The sequence below is a fragment of the Eublepharis macularius genome, chromosome 17 (assembly GCF_028583425.1).
Source record: "Eublepharis macularius isolate TG4126 chromosome 17, MPM_Emac_v1.0, whole genome shotgun sequence".
NCBI lineage: Eukaryota > Metazoa > Chordata > Lepidosauria > Squamata > Eublepharidae > Eublepharis > Eublepharis macularius.
Window position 1 is genome coordinate 17,928,444 of NC_072806.1, and position 22,674 is coordinate 17,951,117.

At 47.0% G+C, this 22,674-nt stretch overlaps 1 protein-coding gene across 1 annotated transcript; it reads right to left on the minus strand.

Annotated features, from left to right (window-relative positions):
• Window positions 1-821: 821 nt before the first annotated feature.
• ERRFI1 (ERBB receptor feedback inhibitor 1) lies at window positions 822-22,097 on the minus strand. Its single transcript, XM_055001395.1, has 4 exons — window positions 22,013-22,097; window positions 7,600-7,794; window positions 7,370-7,446; window positions 822-3,485 (listed from the first exon to the last, which is right to left on the minus strand). Exons 2-4 carry the CDS (start codon window positions 7,719-7,721, stop codon window positions 2,296-2,298), a joined length of 1,389 nt encoding a protein of 462 aa, XP_054857370.1. The 5' UTR covers window positions 7,722-7,794; window positions 22,013-22,097; the 3' UTR covers window positions 822-2,295.
• Window positions 22,098-22,674: the final 577 nt, after the last annotated feature.

Consider the following 22,674-nt stretch of genomic DNA (forward strand, 5'->3'; position numbering starts at 1 on the left):
AAGGGAACCTCCACAACCAACTACCCTAATATTTCAGAATACCAATGTCAGAGGGCAACCTCAAGGGGAGATCTTGGCTATTGTAAATGTGCTGCCTTGAGCACTGCAACGTGTACTCCATGAGGCTGTTCTTGAAGATGGTTCAGAAACTTTTGACGGACAGTTTCCTGGCCATGTCCACATTCCTTCTCCCACCTGGTCTCTTTTGCTCTGCCCTTCCCTCCTTTCTTAAGCCACACTACTGCCTGGTTTCCTCAGCCCTCTGCACACTGCTATCCTGCTCCTTCGTTGGGCCCTTCTGCCTGGCTTGGGCCTCTCTATGATTAAAATTCACCAGTAGGAAACACAGATCCTTAGGAGCGCAGCAAGTACCAAAGGCGCAGATGGGTAGCGCAGGCAGTTCAGCCAAAAGCTGTAATGGTCACCACCCAACATCATTCCTCACAGCACGTTGCGGTGTACAATGGGTTAACCTGAAGATTCCTGGCCTAGCCTGGCTCCATCCCAAACTCAGCAAGGCATAGCAACTACCTTCCCTTCAGAGTTTCGTATACTGACTACCCATGGCGTGGGCGTCGTCGGAAGCATGCAATGATGCCAGCCTTCCCAATCTTGATAAAGCCGTAGCCTGATTTGACACAAGCTCCTGATTGGCTCACATAGGAAGCCAAAGGACGCACCCCAAATTACACTACATGCTAAACACAGCTGGCACTCAAAGTACTCGGCAACGTAACCAAGGGAAGAAGAGTGCTTCTGCAATTTTATTAACATGGGGAGGGGAAGATCGCACAACAGCCTGCCAGTCAACACAAGAGGTGTTATATTTTCATAAATAAGTACATTATAATTTTATTAAATTCAAGACATGACAATATCCAAAAATACAAAGTGAACTTTCTCCAATACTGTACACCTGATGCATTAAAGTCTCAGTGCATTATTTCCAGAACATGTATGTTGCCTTCATATAGTGTTTTTACTAGAAACACGTAAGCTTTCCAGAAGTTGGGATGGGGAGGGGAAGGGAACACCTTTTCATTCAGCAGTTTTATTTCTTTGACTGTAAACAGCTATTTTTGTGTGTCATCGGGAGACCACGACCATGGACAGACCTCCGTCAGAGAGCACCTTTCCCCCTGGTGCAAGTTTTAGTGGGGGGGGGGGGCAGGGGACACAAGGGGGGGGGGAAGCGTCACCTTTCAACAAACCCTCAGATGGCTCGAAGAGGCCCTTCTGCTGCCAAGGTTCAGAAACAGGAAGAACTGGCAAGCACAGACCGTCATCTTCAAGAGGGAAAAAAAGACATTAACGACTTAACAAAAATAAGTCACCTTCTCATGGAATATTAAACAGGAACCAGGACGCAAGACCAGCTTGTGACCCATTTCTAGCTATCTCATACACTTCCTGCTAGAAGAACAGAAATTGGTCCGTTTTATTTTTTTTAAAAAGGTCCTCTCCATCCCTACTAGATCTGTCTTTTTCAGTTTAGGTGGCAACAGCTTTTTTCACGGTTGCCCTACCTGGCAGACCAACACTAACCATTCCTTGGGATTTGTCAAGACTGCAGCTGTGGGCAGCAGCTGGCATTTATTGGTCCAAGTCAACAGATAACTGACTGAATCCTACCAAGTGCTTTTCAGTACAGGAATGGGGGGGGGGGGCAGTTTAGGTTAGGCCCTGCAGACAAATTCCAGCCAACAGATCTAAACTCCTCCCACGGTCAAAATCTAGAACACATAACTAGCCTTTTATCCAAACCATGATTGGTTTGCAAAGTCAAGAAACCGGTACCAGAGTTGTCAGTCTCCTTTCTCACCCCCCACCCCACCCCGTAACAAGGCCATTTCCTGGCAGAGGAGAACCAGCTTGTGCCAGGTAGAGGAGAGCAGGAAACACGTTCAGAAAAAAAAATTAAAATGTCATGGCCGTCACGCTGAAAGTCCTCCAATAAAAATACTGAACCACCCTTTGTTTTCAGCTTAAGTCACTAGTCTTGTTAGCAAGACTGCATTTCTTTTCCCTACTAATGTGAGTTCCTAAAAACATATATATTACTCTAGAATATTGAATAACTGGCCAACCCTATGCACACTCAAGTGTTTCTCCAAGTCCTTTCATTCAAACAAGAATGGTCCCACTTTGTCCACAGTAACGCAGCACCAAAAGAGCTCTGCTATCCCCTTCTTGCTCTTCTCCTAACAGGCCAGAGCGGCTCTGCCATACTTTGTCCTTGGAGAGCTGCTCGCAATCACAGTTTGTTTAACCTTCCTGCTGTGCCCTTCCAGAGTTTTACGGAGAAACCATGCAAGGCAGATGTTTGCGCTTCACATGACTGGCCACATCTGCCTTTACTTTCAAGTCCAGCTTTGCTGTGCCAGAGTCACCGTTCCAAGGCTGCCCTTCCGCACTCAAGCTGGTCTCTTCCGCTTCCCGGAAGAACTTTTCATATTTGTCCAGATATGGTGGCCTTTCTGGCAGCAGGTAGTAATGTGTCGAACTGACTTTCTTGCCATTTTCAATTATCGGGAGGATGCACGGGGCCTTGTTGGCAGAACCTTCGCTGTGCTGCCTTTGCAGGGCTTTGCTGCTGACGTACTTTGGATCGGGGGCGAAACTCTGCGTGGGCGGCATGACCCCGTTGACGTACAGTGGCAAGCTTTTGGGGCTCGGAGTTCGAGAATTGCTGCGGGACAGAGGCTCTCTTGGGGGAACTTTCGGAGGTTTATCTTCATCACTGTAAGCATTGGAAGCAACTTCGGCCGACCACCTCCGATAGTCTGGCTTGAGCGACCGGGGAGGAATGGGAACCCTAGGGGGAACCTCTGGCTTATCGTCATCAGAAGTGGGAGATGCTCGATGGAAATGGCTCGATATCCTCACAACTGGCTTGTTGAAAGACCCAGCGGGTCCGGAATGTGAGCGCCGCAATCGCCGGTGCAGTTGATGGGGTAGTGGAGGAGGAGGACAGGCGCTGGCTGTGCATCCGCTATGGGCAGCTGCAGAGTGGGCATCTTGTGATTTAGTTCCTGCTGGGGCATCAAAGTAGGCATAATTGATCTGCCCGCAGCCCCGAAAGCTCCTCCTACCCTGCCCAGTGGTTTTAAATGCAGGGTTTTCACAATCTTGCAGCAAATAGTCTGTGTCCGAACTGGTCAGGAACTCCACTTCCCTGTCCACATCGTCGTGCAGGAAATCCTGAGCAACAGGCAGTGGAGGCAGAGGTCTGGTGCCACGCTCGCTAGCAGGCATGGGAGGGGAGAGAAGCGTCCTGCTCACCACTGGCGTGTGGGGAGGTGTCTCACTGCAATGGCTGCTTGTGTTTATTGAGAATCTGCTGAAGCTGGGAATTGGGTCATCTTTGGGGTTTGAAGTAGGCCGCTCGCTTTTGGGGTTAAAGGGGAGCGGGCTGAATTTCTGAGGCAAGGCCTTGTTCTCTTTGTGGCTATGGCCATTCACTGGATCAGGATTCGAAACGGGCCCTAGGAGGAGACAATTAAGAATGAGCATCTAATTGGAAGAGATGCGCAACGGGTCCATCTATTTAAATATCGGCAGCCCTACCAGATCAGACCTAGTCCCATCGAGACTCGTGTTCAGTACTGAACACAGGCTGGACAACTGCTTTAATGAGGGTATACAGGCAGCTGCCTTCTCTCCCTGCATGCTACTACTCAGGTACAGTGTCTCAGAATCTGGAGGATCTTTTCATGTCTAACAGGCATTGACAGAATTGGTCCAACCTTTTCAAAAACTATCAGCTACCTTTTCTAAAACAATCAGCTATCATCTGGCTGCAGCAAATCCCTTGGATCAGCTGTTGTGAGAAGAAACTATTTGTCAAGTAACACTCCTGACCTTGATAGCCCAGGTTAGCCTGATCTCATCAGATCTCTTAAGTAGGGTCAGCCTTGGTTAGCACTTGGGTGGGAGGACCAAGGAAGTCCATGGTCATAACAAAGAGACACGCAATGGCAAACCAACTCTGTCTCTTGCCTCGTAACCCTATGAGGGCGCCATAAATCAGCTGTGACGTGATGGCACTTTACATGCATGGAAGAGTATTTTTTTTATAAGTTATAAATGTCTACCATTTCCCCACCTTAGTTATCTTTCCCCCCTGAACTAGAAGGCCTCAAAAATCCTTCAGGCCTTCCAACAGAAGGTGTTTAAGTCCCTGGATTGTTTCAGATGCCCTGTCCCACACATTTCCCCAATCTTTACAGCACCTTTTATTAAGATGCAGTGACCAGAACTGTTCACAGCATTTCAAATGGATCCACTTCACAGACCTAGAGAAGAGGGTTATGCTTCTGTTTCGTTTCCAATCTCAACGATTTCTCACACAGAATTATCTTTTTCAGTTGCTGCCTCACACTAAGTCAACATTTTTTATTGAGCTAGCCACCATAAATTTATTCATTCCTAGTAAGCATTTGTACCCTTGGCCCCTCAACTAACTGGTGCTTGGGGTGGCTTATGATGAACCCTAGCATGCCTTCCTAATCATCACCAGTTTAAATACCAAGTTGTGCTCTTTGCACAATATATAGCTAAACAATCTCCCCTCTGTTATGAAAACTGATCTGTTTCTACCTTTTGCTTCCACCTCACCAGTTATCAGTCCATGCAATCAAAACCTGAGATCAATTGGAGAGGCCTTGCATGAAGCAGCATCTAAAGGAGAGAGAAGACTGGCTTTTGCTAGAATCCAGACGCTCAACAGTTGCTGTAGAATTCTGGACTCTCCTTTCCTCTGCACTCTCCTTGCTGAGGATTTGGTAGACTGGGGAAGGCCTATTTCTTCTAGACTGCCTTGGGCACATGAAATTCATCTCTCTCGTCCCATTCTGTTAACGTTCAGCAGCTCCGTGTCTTCTCGTGCTGTTCTGTTTTGTAATTATGACTTCATGAATGTGCGTACTGCTTTAAGGCTTTAGAAATTTTGAGAAATTAATTCTGGCTTGCTACTGAACGCTGATGAAAGGCTCCAGAATTATTTTTGCAAATCAAGTTAAGAACCCCACCTTCTTTAGCATGTCCCTTTGACTGTATTACTTTCTTCGCCTCATCTTCCCACCTACAGCAAGCCTGTGACTGAACCGGTTTAAGATTTCTAATGTACCGTGCTCAAGGCCTCTTTGGCATATTAAAGCAGCATCCAGCACTTGCCAGTACAACATAAACTACAATCAGCCCTTGCAACCTTTCCAAAGATAGTGAGGGCTGTCTGGAGACCCCCCTGATTCCCTGTATTCCACTACGATTCTGACACTCCCACTACTCCAGTTACAATCTATTTGTTTAATATGACACATTAACTTATGTGCATCTTCTCAGTCAATACGAAACTACCAGTTTGGTAATTCAAATTAAACTTCCCAAAAAAGGGGAACAGAGTTGACCTGCAAAGCGCACGTTGATTCCTGAACTATTCTTGCTGCACCAACAATTCGGATGCAATCACACCATCGTAGTTGTAATTTGAACAAGACGATCTTGGTGTCTGAGGGCAGTCCACGGGCTAGATCAAGCTGAGGGGGGGGGGTGTCCTCAACTCCCCCACACACACACTCTGCTTGAAACCTGGCAGATGCCAAGCAAAGTGAAAAGATAGCCCAGAAACCTCTGCAGCTGGTGCAGCGATCTCTGGAGCTTACTCCCCTCTGATGAGATCTTGGCAGGGAGCAGAACAACAAAGATGTGATCCGCCCCAGAGCGTTCCATCGATTGCAAGAAGGCACGAGGAATGATATGTCCTCATCGATGGGCTTTTGAAATGATCGGGTGAATGCCTCCATGGGGAAATGCTACATTGCAACATCCCACAGAGGAATCTGGTACGGGGTGATCTAAATTTCAGCAAAACCTGGTTTACAAATTCAGACAGGGAAAAATTCCACAATGGTTTCAGAAAGGAAGGCAACCCTTGCATCTGTTTTTAAGAAGTCTGTGAGGAAGCCCCGAAGTGGCTTTCAATTCCAGGCACAATGAATGAAATCCTGCCCTCAAGTCATAGCTGACTTATGGCGACCCCTGGTGGGGTTTTCATGGCAAAAGAGAAACAGAGGTGGTTTGCCATTGCCCATTCTGCAATTCTGGTCTCTGCTGGAGGTCTCCCATCCGATTACTAACCAAGGCTGATCCTGCTTAGCTTCTGAGATCTGATGAGATCAGGCTTGTCTGGGCTATCCAAGTCAGGGCCAATTCCAGACTACCTGAGCACAAAGGCTATTTGCTGTTATTTGTTTGCCATAGAATGTAACAATTTTATGGCCTCTTGCTCTTAACAAAAGATGGGCATCACTGCATGTCAGCATCAGCTCTGCATCTACAGCATAACACAGGAGACCGCACAAGGATTTTCCACGCTGCCCTCTTCCCACTTAAAAAAATTTTTTTGTAACATCCTACCTGAAAAAAAAGTTTGGTTATGTCATTGGGTTGGTGCCAATAAAAGGTATTATATGAATTTTGTTCCTGACTCAGCTGCCAACAACTTCTATTTGCTGTCAAGAAATTCTCAATTTACCGACCATGGGGACTAAATCCCAACACTAGGGGGCAGGCGAAGATCAGTGCAACTGCAAAGGGGCCTTCTGTCTCTTGCTGCAAAGACCAGTGGCCACGGTATGGGTTATGGAGCTCAAACTTAAAGCAGGAAAAACCACTGGTTAACCTTTGAAATGCAGCACAAGTAACTTGCTGACTGCATGCATGCAAATTAGGCCAGGTGCGCGTAGAACATAGGTGCAAAAGCAGAGCCCTATGTACCTTAAAGACTATCAAATTTATTGTGGCAACTTTTGAGGACTAGAGCCCACTTAGATGAATGAAACGTTATCCTCAGCTGACATAGCACACAATCGATGAGTACAGAGGAAAAAAATGTAAACACTGGGGGCAAAAGGCCAAGCACAGCATGAGGTCTGTGATATTTCTATGCAAAGATAAGGTGGACTATTTATAGCTGTGCCAATGGGCTTCAGCAGTTGTGAACAATCCCAGTTCTCGTCTGGTACACAGCTGAGCTTTCCGTAGAAACGCCACAGCCCTTCTGTGCCATACATTCGTTTCCTGGCCTTTGGCTCGCACTGTTTACAACTATTTTCTTTATTCCCACATACATGTCAAATAAAGAGGACAACAACTTCACACATCTGATGAAAGCTCCTGCCACAATCAATCTGTTAGGTCTTCAAGGCGCTGGCAAGATTCCTGTTTGTTTTATTTGCTTCCGCTCAACAGACTAACACTGCGACTCCCTCACCCCGCCCCCGGCATAAAATATGTTGTTGCTTTTAAAAGGGCTTCCTTCAAACTAAAACACAACTGAGTTCTCAAACCACCCCCGGCCGTTACATACCGACAGACGCACAGTGATGCTGAGCCGATGGGTTCAGGCTGTAGGCCATCGTTACGGGATCCATGCTGAAGAATGAACTGGAAGAGAGGAAAAGGGTCAAAATGAAGTCAAGAACCACCAAACGCCACTTACTGCACATGCTCTTCACTCCCCTGCCTGACACACATTTGGCACAAAAAAAAAACGCAAGCAGCATCAGGGAGGGGAAAGTATGCTGTAACACTGCTTACTTTCCAAACCCACTGTGGCCTGTCCAACAGGTCTTCAGGCTCCCTATGCTTTGCCCATTATGGAGGAAGCCGCTCTTTAAGGGGACTCTCATCTCCTGCGTTGCAATTCCTGCTGTTGACATGATGTCCTGGTTTCTGGTCTTTAAAGTTTCAGAAGTCCACAGTTCTTGCCAGGTAACCCGCAACTTTTGCTCCCTTTAAGGGGAAAAAGAAAAGGAGGATAGGAAGTGTTAAGTACCATCGCAGCAGAGATGAGGGTCCATTGTAAATGCAACCCAGCTCCAAGGCTAACAGCGGCTCCTTTGTTCAAAAGGCCTCAGTGCTGGCTGGAGAGAGGAACACACTGATGTGGCAATTGTACATCTGCAGATCTGGGATTCTCAGGTCTGTAGCTGGAAATCTGTTTTGTATGGGACAAGTTTCTGCACAGGGGTGATGAACAGGAAGTACGAGCCAGACAATTCAGACAGCACACGCAACCCAAAAGCTGCTCAAACAAAACCCGATATTGGGGAAAGAGCCCTGGACAATATACAACTTGCAACCGTTTTTTTCTTCCTTGGCTTCTATCAACTAGCAACTGGTCCACCGGGCCCCAAGCAGAGTGAATCATCCATTGCAAACGCAGAGTCTTCTCCTTGGACCATGCTGAGGATTTTAATTATGGGCTGCCTGAGGAGGTCAGGAGAGCTCCCACCCTCCTGGCTTTCCACAAATTATGCAAAACTTAATTATTCAGAAAGGTTTTTATACTGAGATAGGGCTGTATTGTAGGGAGGAGGTCCCAGATGCTTCGCTAATGGGTTAGGGACCATATACTTCACCACTATGTTGCCTTACATACTATCTGTTGCTTTAAGTATGTGCTCCTATGTGCTACCCGCACTTCAAGTATGACCCTACTGGGTAGTTCTATGTTGTCTAATGTCAGCCCTAGAATTGCTTATACTCTGTTCCAGCATTTTTTCAACTCTGTATTGGATTCCTGCTAATGTTGTGTCTTTGTAAACTTGTATTTATTTATCGTATGGCATTGTTTATGGAAACGTCCTTGATATTGAATGCACTCATCTCACACTGTGTAATCTGCCTTGAGTCTCAGTAAGAAAGGTGGACTAGAAATGACATAAATAAAACAAAAGTAAAAAGCCAAAATTTGCCTTGATCCTGTACTCTGGAAACTAAAAGACACGGAGTCAGGGCCTAGCTAGTACACTGTTTCTCTGGACACATACTGAGCTGCCTGATGCCGAATCAGCCCATCAAGGCCACTATTGTCTATTCAGACCAGCAGCAGCTCTTCCATCACTTACTGCCTGGTGCTTTTAACTGGAGATGCTGGGGATTTAACCTGGGACCCTGCTGCATGCAAAACAGAGGGTCTTGCAATGAGCCACACCTCCTCCAACATTATGTGGACTGCAAGATCTGTGTTGAAATAATCTCCAGGCACACAAACCCAGTTTGGATGGGCACCGTGGGGCAAGAGGCCTTCACCCACTCCTCCATGCCATTTTCTTGACCTGAAACAGCCCTGGGGAAGTGCTGTTTGGCACGTTGGGGAGACTTATGTGTACTGATAGGCAACACACAAGGTGTATACAGCAGCTCTCAAGGATTGCTTCAGGTTGAAGAAACACCAGGTCAAGGGGGGGGGACAATAAAGCCCTCCCTCCGGGCATTTAATTGAGCCTCTGCAGACCTGGGAATTGAGCTTCAATAGGGAACTACCAATGCATATCTTGTGAACAGGACCAAAGGTGGATCTGTACACAACATACTGTGTAATCAGGCCCTTCAAAGTTCATATTGAACAACGGCACCCATATTGCTTGGAACGATTTCTCCAACATCACTGGATTTTTAGGATACTAACTATACAAAGGTTGTCCCTAAGGTGGTTTTCATTCATTGCACCTTTTCTTTATGTAAGCATCTAGACATTTACGTAGGATTATCTCAGACTTCCCAAATATCTATTTAGTGGAAAAGCCATTACAAGAGCAAATGCCGACACAGTATCTGCCACTTTTAGCACCCCTCCAAAGAACTCAGGATGGCACACGTGTTGGGGTGGCTCCATTTTATCCTGCAAAGTAGCTTAGGCTCTGGGTGTGTTAACAGCTCAAGGTCATTCAGCTTGCTTTCGGCTGTGCAAGGGATTCAAACCAAGGCAGCCTGGCCCAATTCCAGTGCTGTCCACCACATCACACTTGACCGAAAGACGCTGTGTTGCCCCAGCTTCTGCACTGAAATAAGGAATGGGGACTAAATTAGAATGAAGATGTTACATTCCACTCTTCTACATAGTAATCACAACTACTTGACGTATTTTAAGTTCAGAGAATCCAGTTGTTGATGCCATGGTAGCAGAAGATGTTCCTGGGTTGGTGTTTTTTTTTTTAAGCACTGGCTTATATAAATAGATCGTTCCTGGAAGCAACTTATTAAAAAAAATCACTCTATTGGCTGATAATATGAGAGAGAGATAAGAAATAATGGCTGGAGCCCTTCCTGTCTATCAGCCTCTTTCGTTCTGGACAAGGCTAATTGCTTAGAGAGGGAAGAGAAGAAAGACAACAGCCAGCAGATAAGCTTTCCACGCAGCTCAGGACAACTCAACAGTGATAAAACAGGAAGCTTGGAAGAAGCCTTGCCAAAACCAAACAAAGAGAGAGTTGTGCGCATGCACACACACACTCTTCTTGTACATAGGGGCGAGTGGCATAGTTGTTGCCTCCTCTGCAGTTACTCCCACACCAGTCCTGATATCAGTTTTGCACGAACATAGACCTCACAAGCTCAGGTTAGGCACACTAGCAATTATGCCACGCAAGAGGTTCAGCACCAAAGTGCCAGGAGCGCTATACAAAATGCTGGACGGTAGCAGTACGAAGGGGACCAGCGTGTAAAACATTCTAGTGATTCCTACCGCTTTTTAATTCCCCCCTCACTTAATGAAGACTAGAAACCTCAGAAGCCACTACATATCTCTGTCTAGAAGAGCGGTATATAAGCGCAGTTTATTATTATCATCATCATCATCATAATTATTATTATTATTGTATCACAGCTTCCCTGGGGGAGGCAACTCATAAGCAGGTCTCCCCACCGCAGGATTATTGGGAAGCAAAGCCACGTGGCAGGGAAGTTTCCACCCTTTGCAGTGCTGAGTCTTGCCTTGTAGACAGAGGTCTATAGGGACTAGTCCGATCGCATCCAGTTCGCACGTGCTGATTTTCTTCCATAACCGGGATGCTAGAAGAACAGCACCTGCCAGGAGAGAGAAAAGGGACATCCATCCTGGCCGCTGGTTCTGGCTGACTAGGTTCATGGGATGCCAACATGGGATTCAAGGGCTGGAGCTTTTCAGCATCATTTAATGAAAGTAATGACTGAGCACGTTGGGGAAGGGACCACAGCCCAGAGGAAGAGTGCAGATTCTCCTTGAGCCTAGTCCTGGATATCTCCAGTTAAGAGGGCAGGGCTGTGACAGAGACTGCCAAGAGCAGCTGCACACCAATGTTGGGCTTGATCATCCAATCATGTAAAGTAGATCCATGAGCAACAGGATGTTGCATTAGTTCTTTGTTATGCAGAACACAGGAACTGTCCTTTTAGGTTCAGACTGAAAGGATCCATCCAGCTCAGCATTCGATCTCTGGAAACTCACTAGCATGGCCCAGAGATAACCAGTCTTCCAGAGTATTCAGCCACCTGGTATTTCAAAGAGACATACTGCCTCTGAATGCAGATCATCTAAACCTATCAGCTGGTGCTCATAACTATGGTCTGGAGCTATCAACAGTGAGTGTCACTGACCAACCCACAGTTTAATGGAGGGAGAGAGAAAACCTCTATCTAGACCATGAGATGGAGGGAGGAGGGGGGCGTATTTTGTACCATGAAGTGCATCACAGAGTGGAAATGGTTTGGGGGTGGAGGGGAAATGACAATCAGGAAGTCCTCCTGTTGGCAATGGAGAAGAGGCCTAGATTTCGACTGCATGTTCTAGTCATCCACCTTCAGCTGGCAAGATCCAGCAAGATCAAGGAGGAGCTCTGTGTATGTGTGTGTGTGTGCCTGTGGTAACGCAGGAAAGGGGAGAACAGGAAAAAAGCTGGCCTTGAAACCAGCTGGAGGAGCACACGCAGGCTCAAGAGTTCCTCTCATTACGTGAGACACCCTCTGGGGATTCCAAGAGGCCAGCCTCCACATAGGTCGATGCCAAAACCTGCAGCTAGTGAGTGCCGCACGCCAGCCTCCTCATGCCGCCTCAGTCCCATGGTGCTGCCACCACCCCTTGGCTTTGGAATGTGAAGCTTCCCTCGCAGCCGATGCAAGACGTCTGCCCCACCCCTTCTCTTCTGGAGCACGCCTTGAAAGGCTCAGCGCCTACTCTGAGGACAAGTCTCTCCTGCCTTCCCCTCCCCTTAACTTTCCAAGAAAAAGCTTAATTGTTAAAACTAGCTCTTTCCAACACTACCATCTTAGAAAGCAACCTGGCCAGGCCTTTCAAGGGGGGGAATATCCAGACAGACCACATGATCCATCTTCAAATGGGAAGAAGGCAGCATCACGCTCACCAAGATAACCTTTAAGACGTGGTATCATCTTCTCCACAGAGATGGGGCTACTGCAGCTAAAGCAACTTTAATAATAACAACAACAACAACGACAACAACGAAACAAACACCCCCACACAAGGGAAGCACAAAGCATTGCTCTTATGGCCTGTAGACATCCAAAGTAGCGCAGGGCAAGGTGGCCCTTGGATGGTGGGTACCAAACTTTCCTCCAGTCATTATCGATACTGGCCAAACAGATAATCAAAGAGTAATCACCTAGTTGTCTCTCATGCAAATGTCCAACTCAGTGGTTCTTAACCTTCCATCCACTATTGTAGCCAAGCACGTTAAAACTATCACTTAATACCCCCAAAAGGGAAAAAAAAACGTTAGGGTATAAAAGCAGCACTCTAGACTAGACAAGACAGGTGAATACAAAGATCTCAGCATTCAGCAGTATGTTGTATGAGACCCTTGCGCACAGTGGTCACCAGCCAACTCCTTCAAGCTATGTTTGACTCCTAGTTGCTATGTGCCACTTTAACAGCTTGGGAGAGAAATAAAGGAGCCAGGATTTTATCCTTAGGGAGGAATGAGCAGTATAAAATAACTATCTTCTACGGGATTTCAGAAGTCACTGCAAGTGGGAAGAAGAGCTACCTAATATCCCAAATGTCTCCCCAAATGGAAAACCTCCCAAGAGTTGTAGATCACTCCTCGGAAGGCCTGTATGGCTGCCCTGTTAATAATCACTAGTCTAACTTGAGCAATCCACCTCTAGGACTTGGTCTTCATTTGGGTCTCATCAGCGTCAGTCGCCCTCACATTACTAATTAGCTGCAAAAAAATGCTTTTTTAAAAATGATGTTCAAAGCACTTCGAAGTGCTCTCGGTAACAACCACCCTGAAGGGTAGCTCAATAATATCTTCATATTGCAGTTGTGGGTTGTTGAAGCTCAGGAACAGCAGCTCGTCTCAGGCGAGTCGAGGCAAGCGCTCAGGAGCCAGTTCTCAGCGGAGTCAAAACTGGAACTGGAGGCATCTTTGGCCCACAGCTCAGTCACAACTACTTTGCTGGATAACAGGTTTTCCATTGGCCACTAGCACCTCTTGTGGTTCCATGAATGCCCGATTAATTCCTTCAGGTGGGAATATGCAGTATTCATACTTTACTGCACCCTAGAAGACCATAGCATGGGTTTTGCGAACCAGGCTCATTTCAAAAACACTGCAATATGTACAATCCACCAACACAACAAAGCAGTTGGGGCCTCCTCCAGAGACCTGGTCGAGCTATGCAACCTTAGAAAGTCATACACTGTGGAGGCTTAGTTCATTCTTCTGAACACAGCATCCCTTGCCTGGGTCCATCCCCTAAAATAAAGACAAGGAGTCCCTTTAAAGCCACTGGGGACTGCTTCCCACCCTCACCCTGGACAATCGCTTGTTTATTAAACTTCCTGGACTGGCAAGAGGTACTCTCAATTCACTTGGATTGAAGTGTTCAAAATGAGGACTCCGCCATCCTTCTCCCTCCCCCTTGAAGATGCATGTTACACAAATTAGGAGAGAAATATACCAAAGAGGACTTGCAAGCAGTCCTTTTCTCAGTTCTAAGGAAGTGAGGCTAAACAAGGAGCTGTTTAATAGTGCTGGACATTTTGTTTCTTTAACAGGAATCATAAATAACTAAATGTTCTTTTGGGAGACAACTAAAAGCCAGAGTGAAAGCCCTGGCGGTCTTGTACATTCATGGATAAGGCAGTTTTATCCAAGATGGCGACAGGCATTAGACCCCCAAGCAGATGATCTCTAACTGAACTTGAGCACGCAGATAGAAGCTTGGCTCCCCCTTCCCCCTCACCCATAAGAACTGCACTCAGTTGCCCTTTGACTCCCCACTGAAGCTATGGGTCACACTCAATTGTACAAATTCAACTCCCAGGTAACATTAAAACAAGCTTTCAAACAGCCTCAGAAATTCTTGCTCTTTTCATTAAGAACAAACTGGTGCAGGATAGAAAGAGAATAACTGTGTAACAGAGTGCATGACATATTTGGATCCTTAGATCAGTGGTCCTCCGACAGTGAGCTGGGATCGGGAAGTGGGTCATGAGTCTCTATAACAGGTGGTTTGCGAAGCCAGGATGGAGGAGGAGGAGGAACAACAACTGGGGACGCTGGGAGGCATGATGGGAAATTCAGATTTGCCTCTGCACCACGTGTGAAGCAGCCACAAAGTACAGCCTGTTGCATATATAGGATCTTACTCCACGTTAAGTGATGTGAGATTCTTCATTTTACACAGAGGATTAAAATAGAATGGAATTACTTTGCAAGTGTACCCCTAAAGAAGTTTTGACTTTAATAAGTATGAAAACCACTGCCTTAGACAGTAAACTCTTTGGGGCAGGAACTGATCTTGTTTTGCTCATTATTCTGTACATTGGTTGCAGTCCTATGGAGTGAGCCCCTCTTCCCTCGTTTACTGATTTTATTTCATTCACGAGGGTCCAGCTCTCGCTTATATGCTTGATTGCACTATGAACTGGATTAACACAGAGAAAGCCCTCGCAGTAAACTCCTATCCTGACTTTCCTCCAAGAAGCTCAAGGTGACATACATGGCTCTTCCTTCCCCATTTGATCCTCACAACCACCCTGTGAAGTAGGCGACACTGAGCTAGCAGCTAGCCTATGGCCAACCAGCAAACTTCATGTTATCCAGGGTGTAGATAAGGGTGATTATCAAGGGTGGGTGTAGATAAGAAGAGCATGCTCTGGCCACGAAACGCAAGCCCTTGGAAATGTTTAGTAGTTAAAATTGCCTTTCGGAGAGTTTATACCATCCAATCAGCATGATAAATATGGGGCTGTTTGTAGTGGTTAAGGTTTCAGGTTAAGATATGGGAGACCCAAGTTCAAATCCCCACTCTGACATGAAGCTTGGGCCAATTGCTCTCTACATCACAGGGCTGCTGTATGGATAAACTGGAGAAGGGGAGAATGTCTGTCCTGAACTCCTTGACAGAAGGACAGCATAAAAATGTGCTAGATAAATAAACCTATAAGGTATGCTCCCTCTAATGAGCAGTTCTCAGGGCTCAGAACAGACATCACTCTTCACCATGGTTAGATTTAACCTCTGTTTCTTATCTTAGTTTTTTGAGCAAGACCTGTCCTGGAGGGGTGGGTACACGGTAAGACAGGCAAAGAGGCAGAGGCTGGTTCACTTGGTGCAGACGTTACACTTGCCCTCAGTTAACCTGGTCCGTAGTTTTGTGTCCAGGTTTGCAGCCAATTCTTTCGATATTCAGATGCAATGTTTAACCATGGGTCAAGGATTATGCCTGCACAGGGCCTGGGAATTGCGGGGAGGGGGAGAAACCAGGCACAAAAAATACCAAGGGACCAGGCAAGAAATCCTCTGGCATCTGCAGCAAGTGACCGAGGAGAGGTTATGACCAAGTTTCCCTTTCTGTGCTAGAAGAAGAGGACGTGCCATCCGCGGGCAAACACAGAGCTGCATTTATCAAGCAGTGGCAGCCTCTCCCCTCCCCTTTCTCTCTCCCCAGTAGCAACCTAGTTTTGCCTACCTTACCAGTCACGTATCATGACTCAATCTCCAAAGTGACTCAGAAGAGGAGGAGGAGGAGGAGGAGGGACACATTTCTACTGACCAAGTCATCGGCCCTGCTTGTTGCCCTTCCCTGTTTGACAACTACCATGACGTCATTTCCTCCTTTAACTTGGAGAAGGAGGAGACGCTTCTGCTTATTTGGGGATGACTCTTAGCCTGTTCAGCTACTTTAACACTCTTTAAACTATTGTAAGTCCCAGGAGGAAAAAAACCCTGAAAGGGGGGGGGGCAAACCGTGGACTGTTAGCAGGTATTATCTACTTCCTGGAACTCATAAAAGGCAGTGTTTAAGCTGTAGCTATTACATAATTCTAAGTGGTGCCTTTTACTCACAGGTAGATGACAGGAAACCTGGATCACCACAAAACCCAGCGCCTGGTTGCATCAGACCTCTGGGTTTTTACAACAGTCTATTATTTCCTCTGCTCTGCTCTAATTCAGCCTTGCTGATAAGCTTTTTGTTAAAAAAAGTTACCAGCCTGCCCTCCCACACAGAACTCTGTGTCACAAGAGGGCTTGAGCGGGTGAGCCAGGCAAGCTGCTCGGCTGGAAGTCTCTCGCCCTGTGCGACAAGATGACTCCGACGAGGATCTCCCTACAGAGACAAGTCCACGCAAGCCAAAGCCAAACCGCACCACCACCACAAATAACCCAACGGGCTGCTGCTTCCACTTGCCGGCCTGCTTCCCCTCCCTTCCTCAAAGACCCGCTTCCTCACCCAAGCCAGCCTCATCTTACCTGCTCCTCTGCTACCCACAGACTCTCCCCTATCCCAGGTTGGTTCCGGAGAAACAAGGCAGAGATTCGTAAAACTGGTATGGAATTGGCTGAGAAGGGAAGAGGATGATCTCTCTGTACTACAGAAGTATACTCAGGCAGGCAAACTGGACAAGGGAACTTTACAGAGTTCTTCAAAGAACCTGTGCCTTCCCTGTCCCCAAACCCTGTCTTGTCCAGTGTAGATTTAAGTCATGCGGATAAGAATCCTGCTATGTTCTGTAGCTCCTCTAGCAGACAAATAAGCCCTTGCTTATTTGGATTCAGCTCTGGTTCAGTTTACACTTTAAGGACAAGTCACACTTTGCATCCAGAGTGGCTGAAAAATAGGCCATCGCTGCTGCTGCAAAGCTGTGCCCGCCTGTCACCAAGGTCATGACAGCTGATACATTATTCCCCCTCCATCAGAACTTTAGAGTGTCTGAACTGGCCCTGCGGCTGGTAATCCCAGATTTCGCTTCTGCCAAACAAAACAATTGCCTGGAATGCAATGTACTCTGCAGAGGCTCTTCCCTATGCACGGCAGGGTTGCGGCACTGGCAGGTCCTACCCCCTGCATGCGTCCAGTGCCCACGGACCAGCAGAATGATCGCACAGAAGCCTGTTTGCATAGGCAGCAACTGTGAGGCTGCACACTACAACATTCAGTGTGCAGACCAGGAAAATCGAGTCTGTGCAAACAGACCTCTTGTACAAATACTCTACTGTGTGCGCAACTGTTTGGTGCGCGGAAGGGGTGGTCTGCCCTCACAATCCCCTCCCCATACTGAACATCTGCAGAGGATTTGAACATTCAAGGGGAAATGGCCCAGAAGGCCAAGGCTGTGTTATGTAAGAGCAAACAGAACAGATTCAAGCGTGTAAGCGAAGAGGAATATTAAGAGATGAACTAAGGCTTACCAGTTAGGAAAAGAGATTGCTGCAACTACCAAGGATCTCCTGACATTTTGGAAAGCAAACTTCTATGCCAAGATAAGCAGCATCTTGCAAATGAGGAAATTCGTCAAAATTGTTAGAGCCTTATTCTGTATAATTTACCCTTTACAGGAATGGACAATGAAGCGCCCGTGCCCCCGCCCCCGTCAGTGAAGCCCCATTGAAGCTCTCTGTGGCTTGTACATTTCTCCATACTGGCCACAGGCTTCCAAGCCCATCTTTAGATCCATAAGGGCTAGAAGACTGCTCTTCTAAAAAGGAAGCAGATATTTTCTGGATGCTGAATTCTGCGCCCAATATCAGAGTCTATCAGTTTCCTTACTTTGTGAGGAAAAAACAGCCACGAAAAGAACAGAGCCAGGAGAGAATAAAAAGCTCCTCCTCAAAGCTTCTGTCTGAGGCACAGGAAATGAGACAAATTGAGAATAAATACTTCATATGCAGGGCAACAAGGTGCTCAGAGCCTCCACAGCTAGCTGTGGATGTTAAAATGACCAGGTAGGAGATACACACCGTGTGTGTTTAATTAGAAGGTTGGCAACGCTGACTTTTCATTTTTGAAGGTTGTGGAGTTCAGGAAGCCACTTTCCTCACCTCTGGTTTGAAAACCAAGGCAAAAGAAAAAAAAATCAGGCTATTCAGGACGAGCAATTCCCCACACGGAGGAAGGAATGTGACAGAAGTAGCGGCAGGGCCTTGGTTGCCAAAACCTACAAAAAAGGACTCATGACCCTGAACAAAGAGAACCTGTCCGTACACTCATGGCCAGGAGAGGGGGGGAACCCTGGTGTAGCACATAGTCCATAATCCTATGCAGAGCTAGTCCAGGCTAAGCCCACTGAAATCAGCATGCTTACACTGGAGTAACTCTGCACAGGGCCACAGTATAAGAGGTTGAGCTCAAACCAGAAAGTCTCAGGTTCACATCTTTTCACTCCCGCTTCGCAAGGGTGGCTGAGGCTTCCTTAAAGGCTACATATCTACAACACAAGTGATCATACTGACCTACCCTTACAAGGCTATTGTAACCCTAAGATTACAACAAGAAAACATGCAACGAGCCAAGTATCGACAATGCAAAGTCTTAGTCCCCTTAATCTTTTAATATTTCTGATCTATTCAGGAGCAAACCTTCACAGAAGATTCCTGAGGTATACCGTGAAAGATACTGCACACAGGGGCATTACAGCAAGCATCTTACTAGTTGAAGCACCAAGTCATGGTCTCAGGTAAGCAAGGATGGAAGTAGCGGTCAAGTGTTTCTTTCCAGAAATAGATCATAGCTCAGTGGCCTATCACCAAAATTAGGACAAAAGGCACACAGTGGTTTTGTGGTAACTGTGTAAGTCCATTGCCCTGAAATTCAACAGGAGTCCAGTGGTACCTTAAAGATAAACATGTATTCCAAAACATAGGTCCAGTTAATTTTGTTTAGGCTTAAAGGATGCCCCTGTTAAATAGTAATTTGGAGTCACCATTAAGAATCCTGGGATCTGTAGTTTTGGGGTGGTAGTGGTGGATTAAGTTCTCTGTTACGGACTACAACAGCCACCTCAACTCCAGTTGCTAGGGAAGGAATGGCTACTGCATGATATATTTTTGGAGGTGAGTGGTATTTATTTATGATGAGCTAGAAAAATATTCCTTCGGACCGGATTTGCCAAGTGTCCTTTGCTGATTTCAGCTAAGATGAGTGATCTTTCAGCTAAATACCTTCTTAACCACAAACAGAAGTATTTCCACACAAATTCTCAGCTAGACATGTGCTTAAATGCATGAGAAAACATGTGCGCCTCTGTGATTTAATGCTACTGATGGTTTTCTGCCTGCACCAATGTCTCCCGGACCAAGAAGAATGAGGATTGCTTTTTCAGGGGTCTGAAGCTACCCAAGCCCATCTTGCCTTTTAAAACAGGTTAATTCACTCCTTCAAGAACCACTTCGTAGATCAGGTAAAACCTAAGGCTGCCAGTCAATTAAACAATTCTTAGCCAATCAAGCATCGTTTTCACCAATATACTCAAGATCACCACAACCCTAACACAGATGCCTTTTTTGAGACAATAAAAGCACACCATTTTAAAAGGTCAGTCCAGACCTAAAGCCCATCCAGATGGCATCCCGACCAGAGACAACAGGATTCCACAACTCCAGCATCCAGGTACGCACATATGTAAGCACAAGTGCTCACTGTCTGCACCACCTTGCAAAATCCAGAAGGAACATGGAAAGGTGCATTTCAACTGGCCACAATGTATAGTGTTGAAAGCCCCACCTGAATCCTAGCTGTCTCAAGTCAGCCCAGAAAAGGAGTAACGGCAATAGAACCACCACCACCCATCCCCATTGGAAGCTCTGAGTGAGCTCCATAGTAACAAAAGGCAAAATTCTAAACACTGAAAGGAAAACATAGCAAACATGGACACATAAGGAGATGCGCAAGCTGTGCTGTTATTGGAATGCTGTATTTTAAGAAAAAGCACATGTGGATGTATTTATTCAATGTCAGACTATTCAATGTCACACTATTGTTAATATCCTGTATGCGTTTATTCTCTTGTATGTTAACAATTAAGAAAGTGTGCGCCTACAATTCTCTTTGCACAGCATTTGGGAGAGCATCTTTAATGCTGCGGAAGCAACTTTAGACTTCCTCTTGGGTCTTGCTACTTGCCACACAATGCAGCCTAAATTGAGGATAATTGAGGTTAAGGATAATGGCTACCGTTTATTTAGCCTGGTAAAGAGCACCAAGGAGAAGGGCTTGAGTTTTCTTGCCAAGGCATTCACCAGCAATATTTCAGTTACCAAGACTTAGGAACGCAGGCAGGCTTCATTTTGATGCACACATGCTACATGCTTAAAACCGCTGCAGCAAATTAGAGTACAAGGTTTCACAAGAGCAAGATTCGGGGGTACAGTAGCACCTTAAAGACCAACTAGATCTCCAGGGTATGAGCTTTCAAGGGTCAAAGCTCCCTTGACACTTGAAAGCACATACCTTGGAAATCTAGTTGGTCTCTTAAGGTGCTACTGCATCCAAATCTTGCTCTTCTGCTACAGACCAACACCGCTACCCACCTGAAGGTTTCACAAGACACTGTCTTCCTTACACAGGGACTGGCCCATAAATCAAACAGCCCTCACCAGAGGAACCAGCAAGTCACACAGCTAACTACAGCTTGTTTGAATTGCCTTGGAATGCCTAACACACAACCAGCTGGAAAGCTGAGATATCTCTTAGAGGGCTCTGCCTCTTTCCTTTGCAAATGCTTTTCCTGTTCTGTGAGGCTTTGCAATATTAGATGCTGAGCCTGCTGGAAAGGAAGATCTAGAAAACCCTGAAGGGGTTGCAACTGGAGCCAGTCACAAGTTGCAGGAGCCCCAACGTACACGGTTTTGGGAAGTGACTCACCCACCCCAACCATCTAGCATTACCTGTACAGCCCCTTTAGGATCATAAACTTTTACACTAAGCACGTGAAACCACTGAAACCGGACTAGCCAAGAGACTGGCGCTCAATGTTCAGCGTCAGCAACCTTCAGGGCCGACCCATGGGAGCCGGGCAATTCTGGCAACGCACCAACAAAATGGCACAAGCCAGCTTTACATTAGGATTCGCAGCCCAGCACCATCCACCCGTCAAAGAGAGAGGTGCCATGCAGGCCCTCACCTTCTCCAAGGAGGAATAAATTTACCTTCCTTAACCCTGACAACCGCCTGGTAGCTGGGCTTGTGCTACCTGTGCGGCAGGTGCACTTGGGGAAAAAAATCAACAACCCGCCTGGCCAGGAGCCGCCATCCGTGTCCCTGCCGTACTTTCAGGATTGTGACTAATACTTGATTCACGATGATTTTTATCAGCAGTTTGGGAGGCCTGTTCCAGCAGAGCCTGTCGAAAGACAGCTGGCGCATTAGGCAGAAGCTAGAAGAGGAGCGCATTGGCAGGATTCACGGAGGGGAGTACATGATGGGTGAGGGGCGCATGACAGGACTGAGAGGGTCCAGCACACATCACAGCCCGCTTACATAACACACCCCTCACCAAGAGACTTGCATTCTGATATCTTTACACTGACAACCTATATCCATCCCACGCCATGCACACCTATGTGCAAGAATGTGCGTGTGTGCATGCCCAATTCTGACACGCAATTCTAACATATACAGGCACTTGGACTGCGTGTAAACGCCACTCCTCACGAGTCAGGGCTCCCTCCCAGTATCTCGGGGAGGCTTCTACCACCACTTGGGTCTTTAAGGCGTCCCGAGACGGTCCCCACCTCACCCGCGGCTCCCCTACTACCAATGACCTTCCAGCTTTGTTTCATTTCAAACGCGCATTCGAGAAAGCGAGCGTCACACGTTCAGACGTACACGTTCGGCCGTTCCTTCGCGCTCCCTCCGCTCCCCCCTATCCAGGTTGCCATAGCAACAACCGCGGCAGCCAACTTTTCCTCACGACCCGCCAGAGGGGTCTCCCGGTCCTTACCCAGAGGGCAGCGCCGCGGCTAGGCATGTCCGTCCCTACCAGCTGTGCGCATGCGTCATGTCTCCGCTCCTTCTCTGTCCACAGCTTTCCAGGTAAATGGTGGCGAGCGCTCGATGAAGCTTCATTTTATAGTGGTGGGCAGGGCCTGTGCGTGTAGGCGGAGCCCGGCCCTTTCTCGGGACACGCCCCCCGTGAGTCTTAAAAAGGCGATGCCACGGAACTGGGAGGGACCTCCTGAACCGGCTTCTATGCGTGTAGGGTGCCCCTATGGAAGACCGGGAATACGCTCCTATTTAGCGTTACCCCAGTCTAAACCTATTGCAATCATTGGGTTTAGATTAGAGTAACTCTGCATAGGATTGCACTGCAAGGGATTGAGGCCAGAGTGGCTCTGCATAGATTGCTATGTAAGCATGTGAGCAGCCGCAGCTCAGGAAAGCGTATGAGGTTCGCCGCAGGTTCGTACCCATGGAATGAACCGTTATGGAAGGCTCTGATAGAGGTTGCCAAGTTCCAGGATGGGGCCTGCTGCTCTTCCGGAATTTCTACTGATCTCCAGACTACAGATATCTGTTCCCCTGGAGAAAACGGGAGCTTTGGAGGTTGAACTCTATGGCATTATACCCTTCCCAAACGCTGTTCTCCCAAGGCTCCACCCCCAA

Excerpts from the sequence above, each read along its gene's own strand:
- ERRFI1 (XM_055001395.1), bottom strand. The coding sequence starts at position 7,721 with ATGTCAACAGCAGGAATTGCAACGCAGGAGATGAGAGTCCCCTTAAAG. Across the intron at positions 7,447-7,599 it reads GGCCACAGTGGGTTTGGAAA|TTCATTCTTCAGCATGGATC; the intron begins GTAAGCAGTGTT and ends CCTCTCTTCCAG. Across the intron at positions 3,486-7,369 it reads GCATCACTGTGCGTCTGTCG|GGCCCGTTTCGAATCCTGAT; the intron begins GTATGTAACGGC and ends GTCTCCTCCTAG.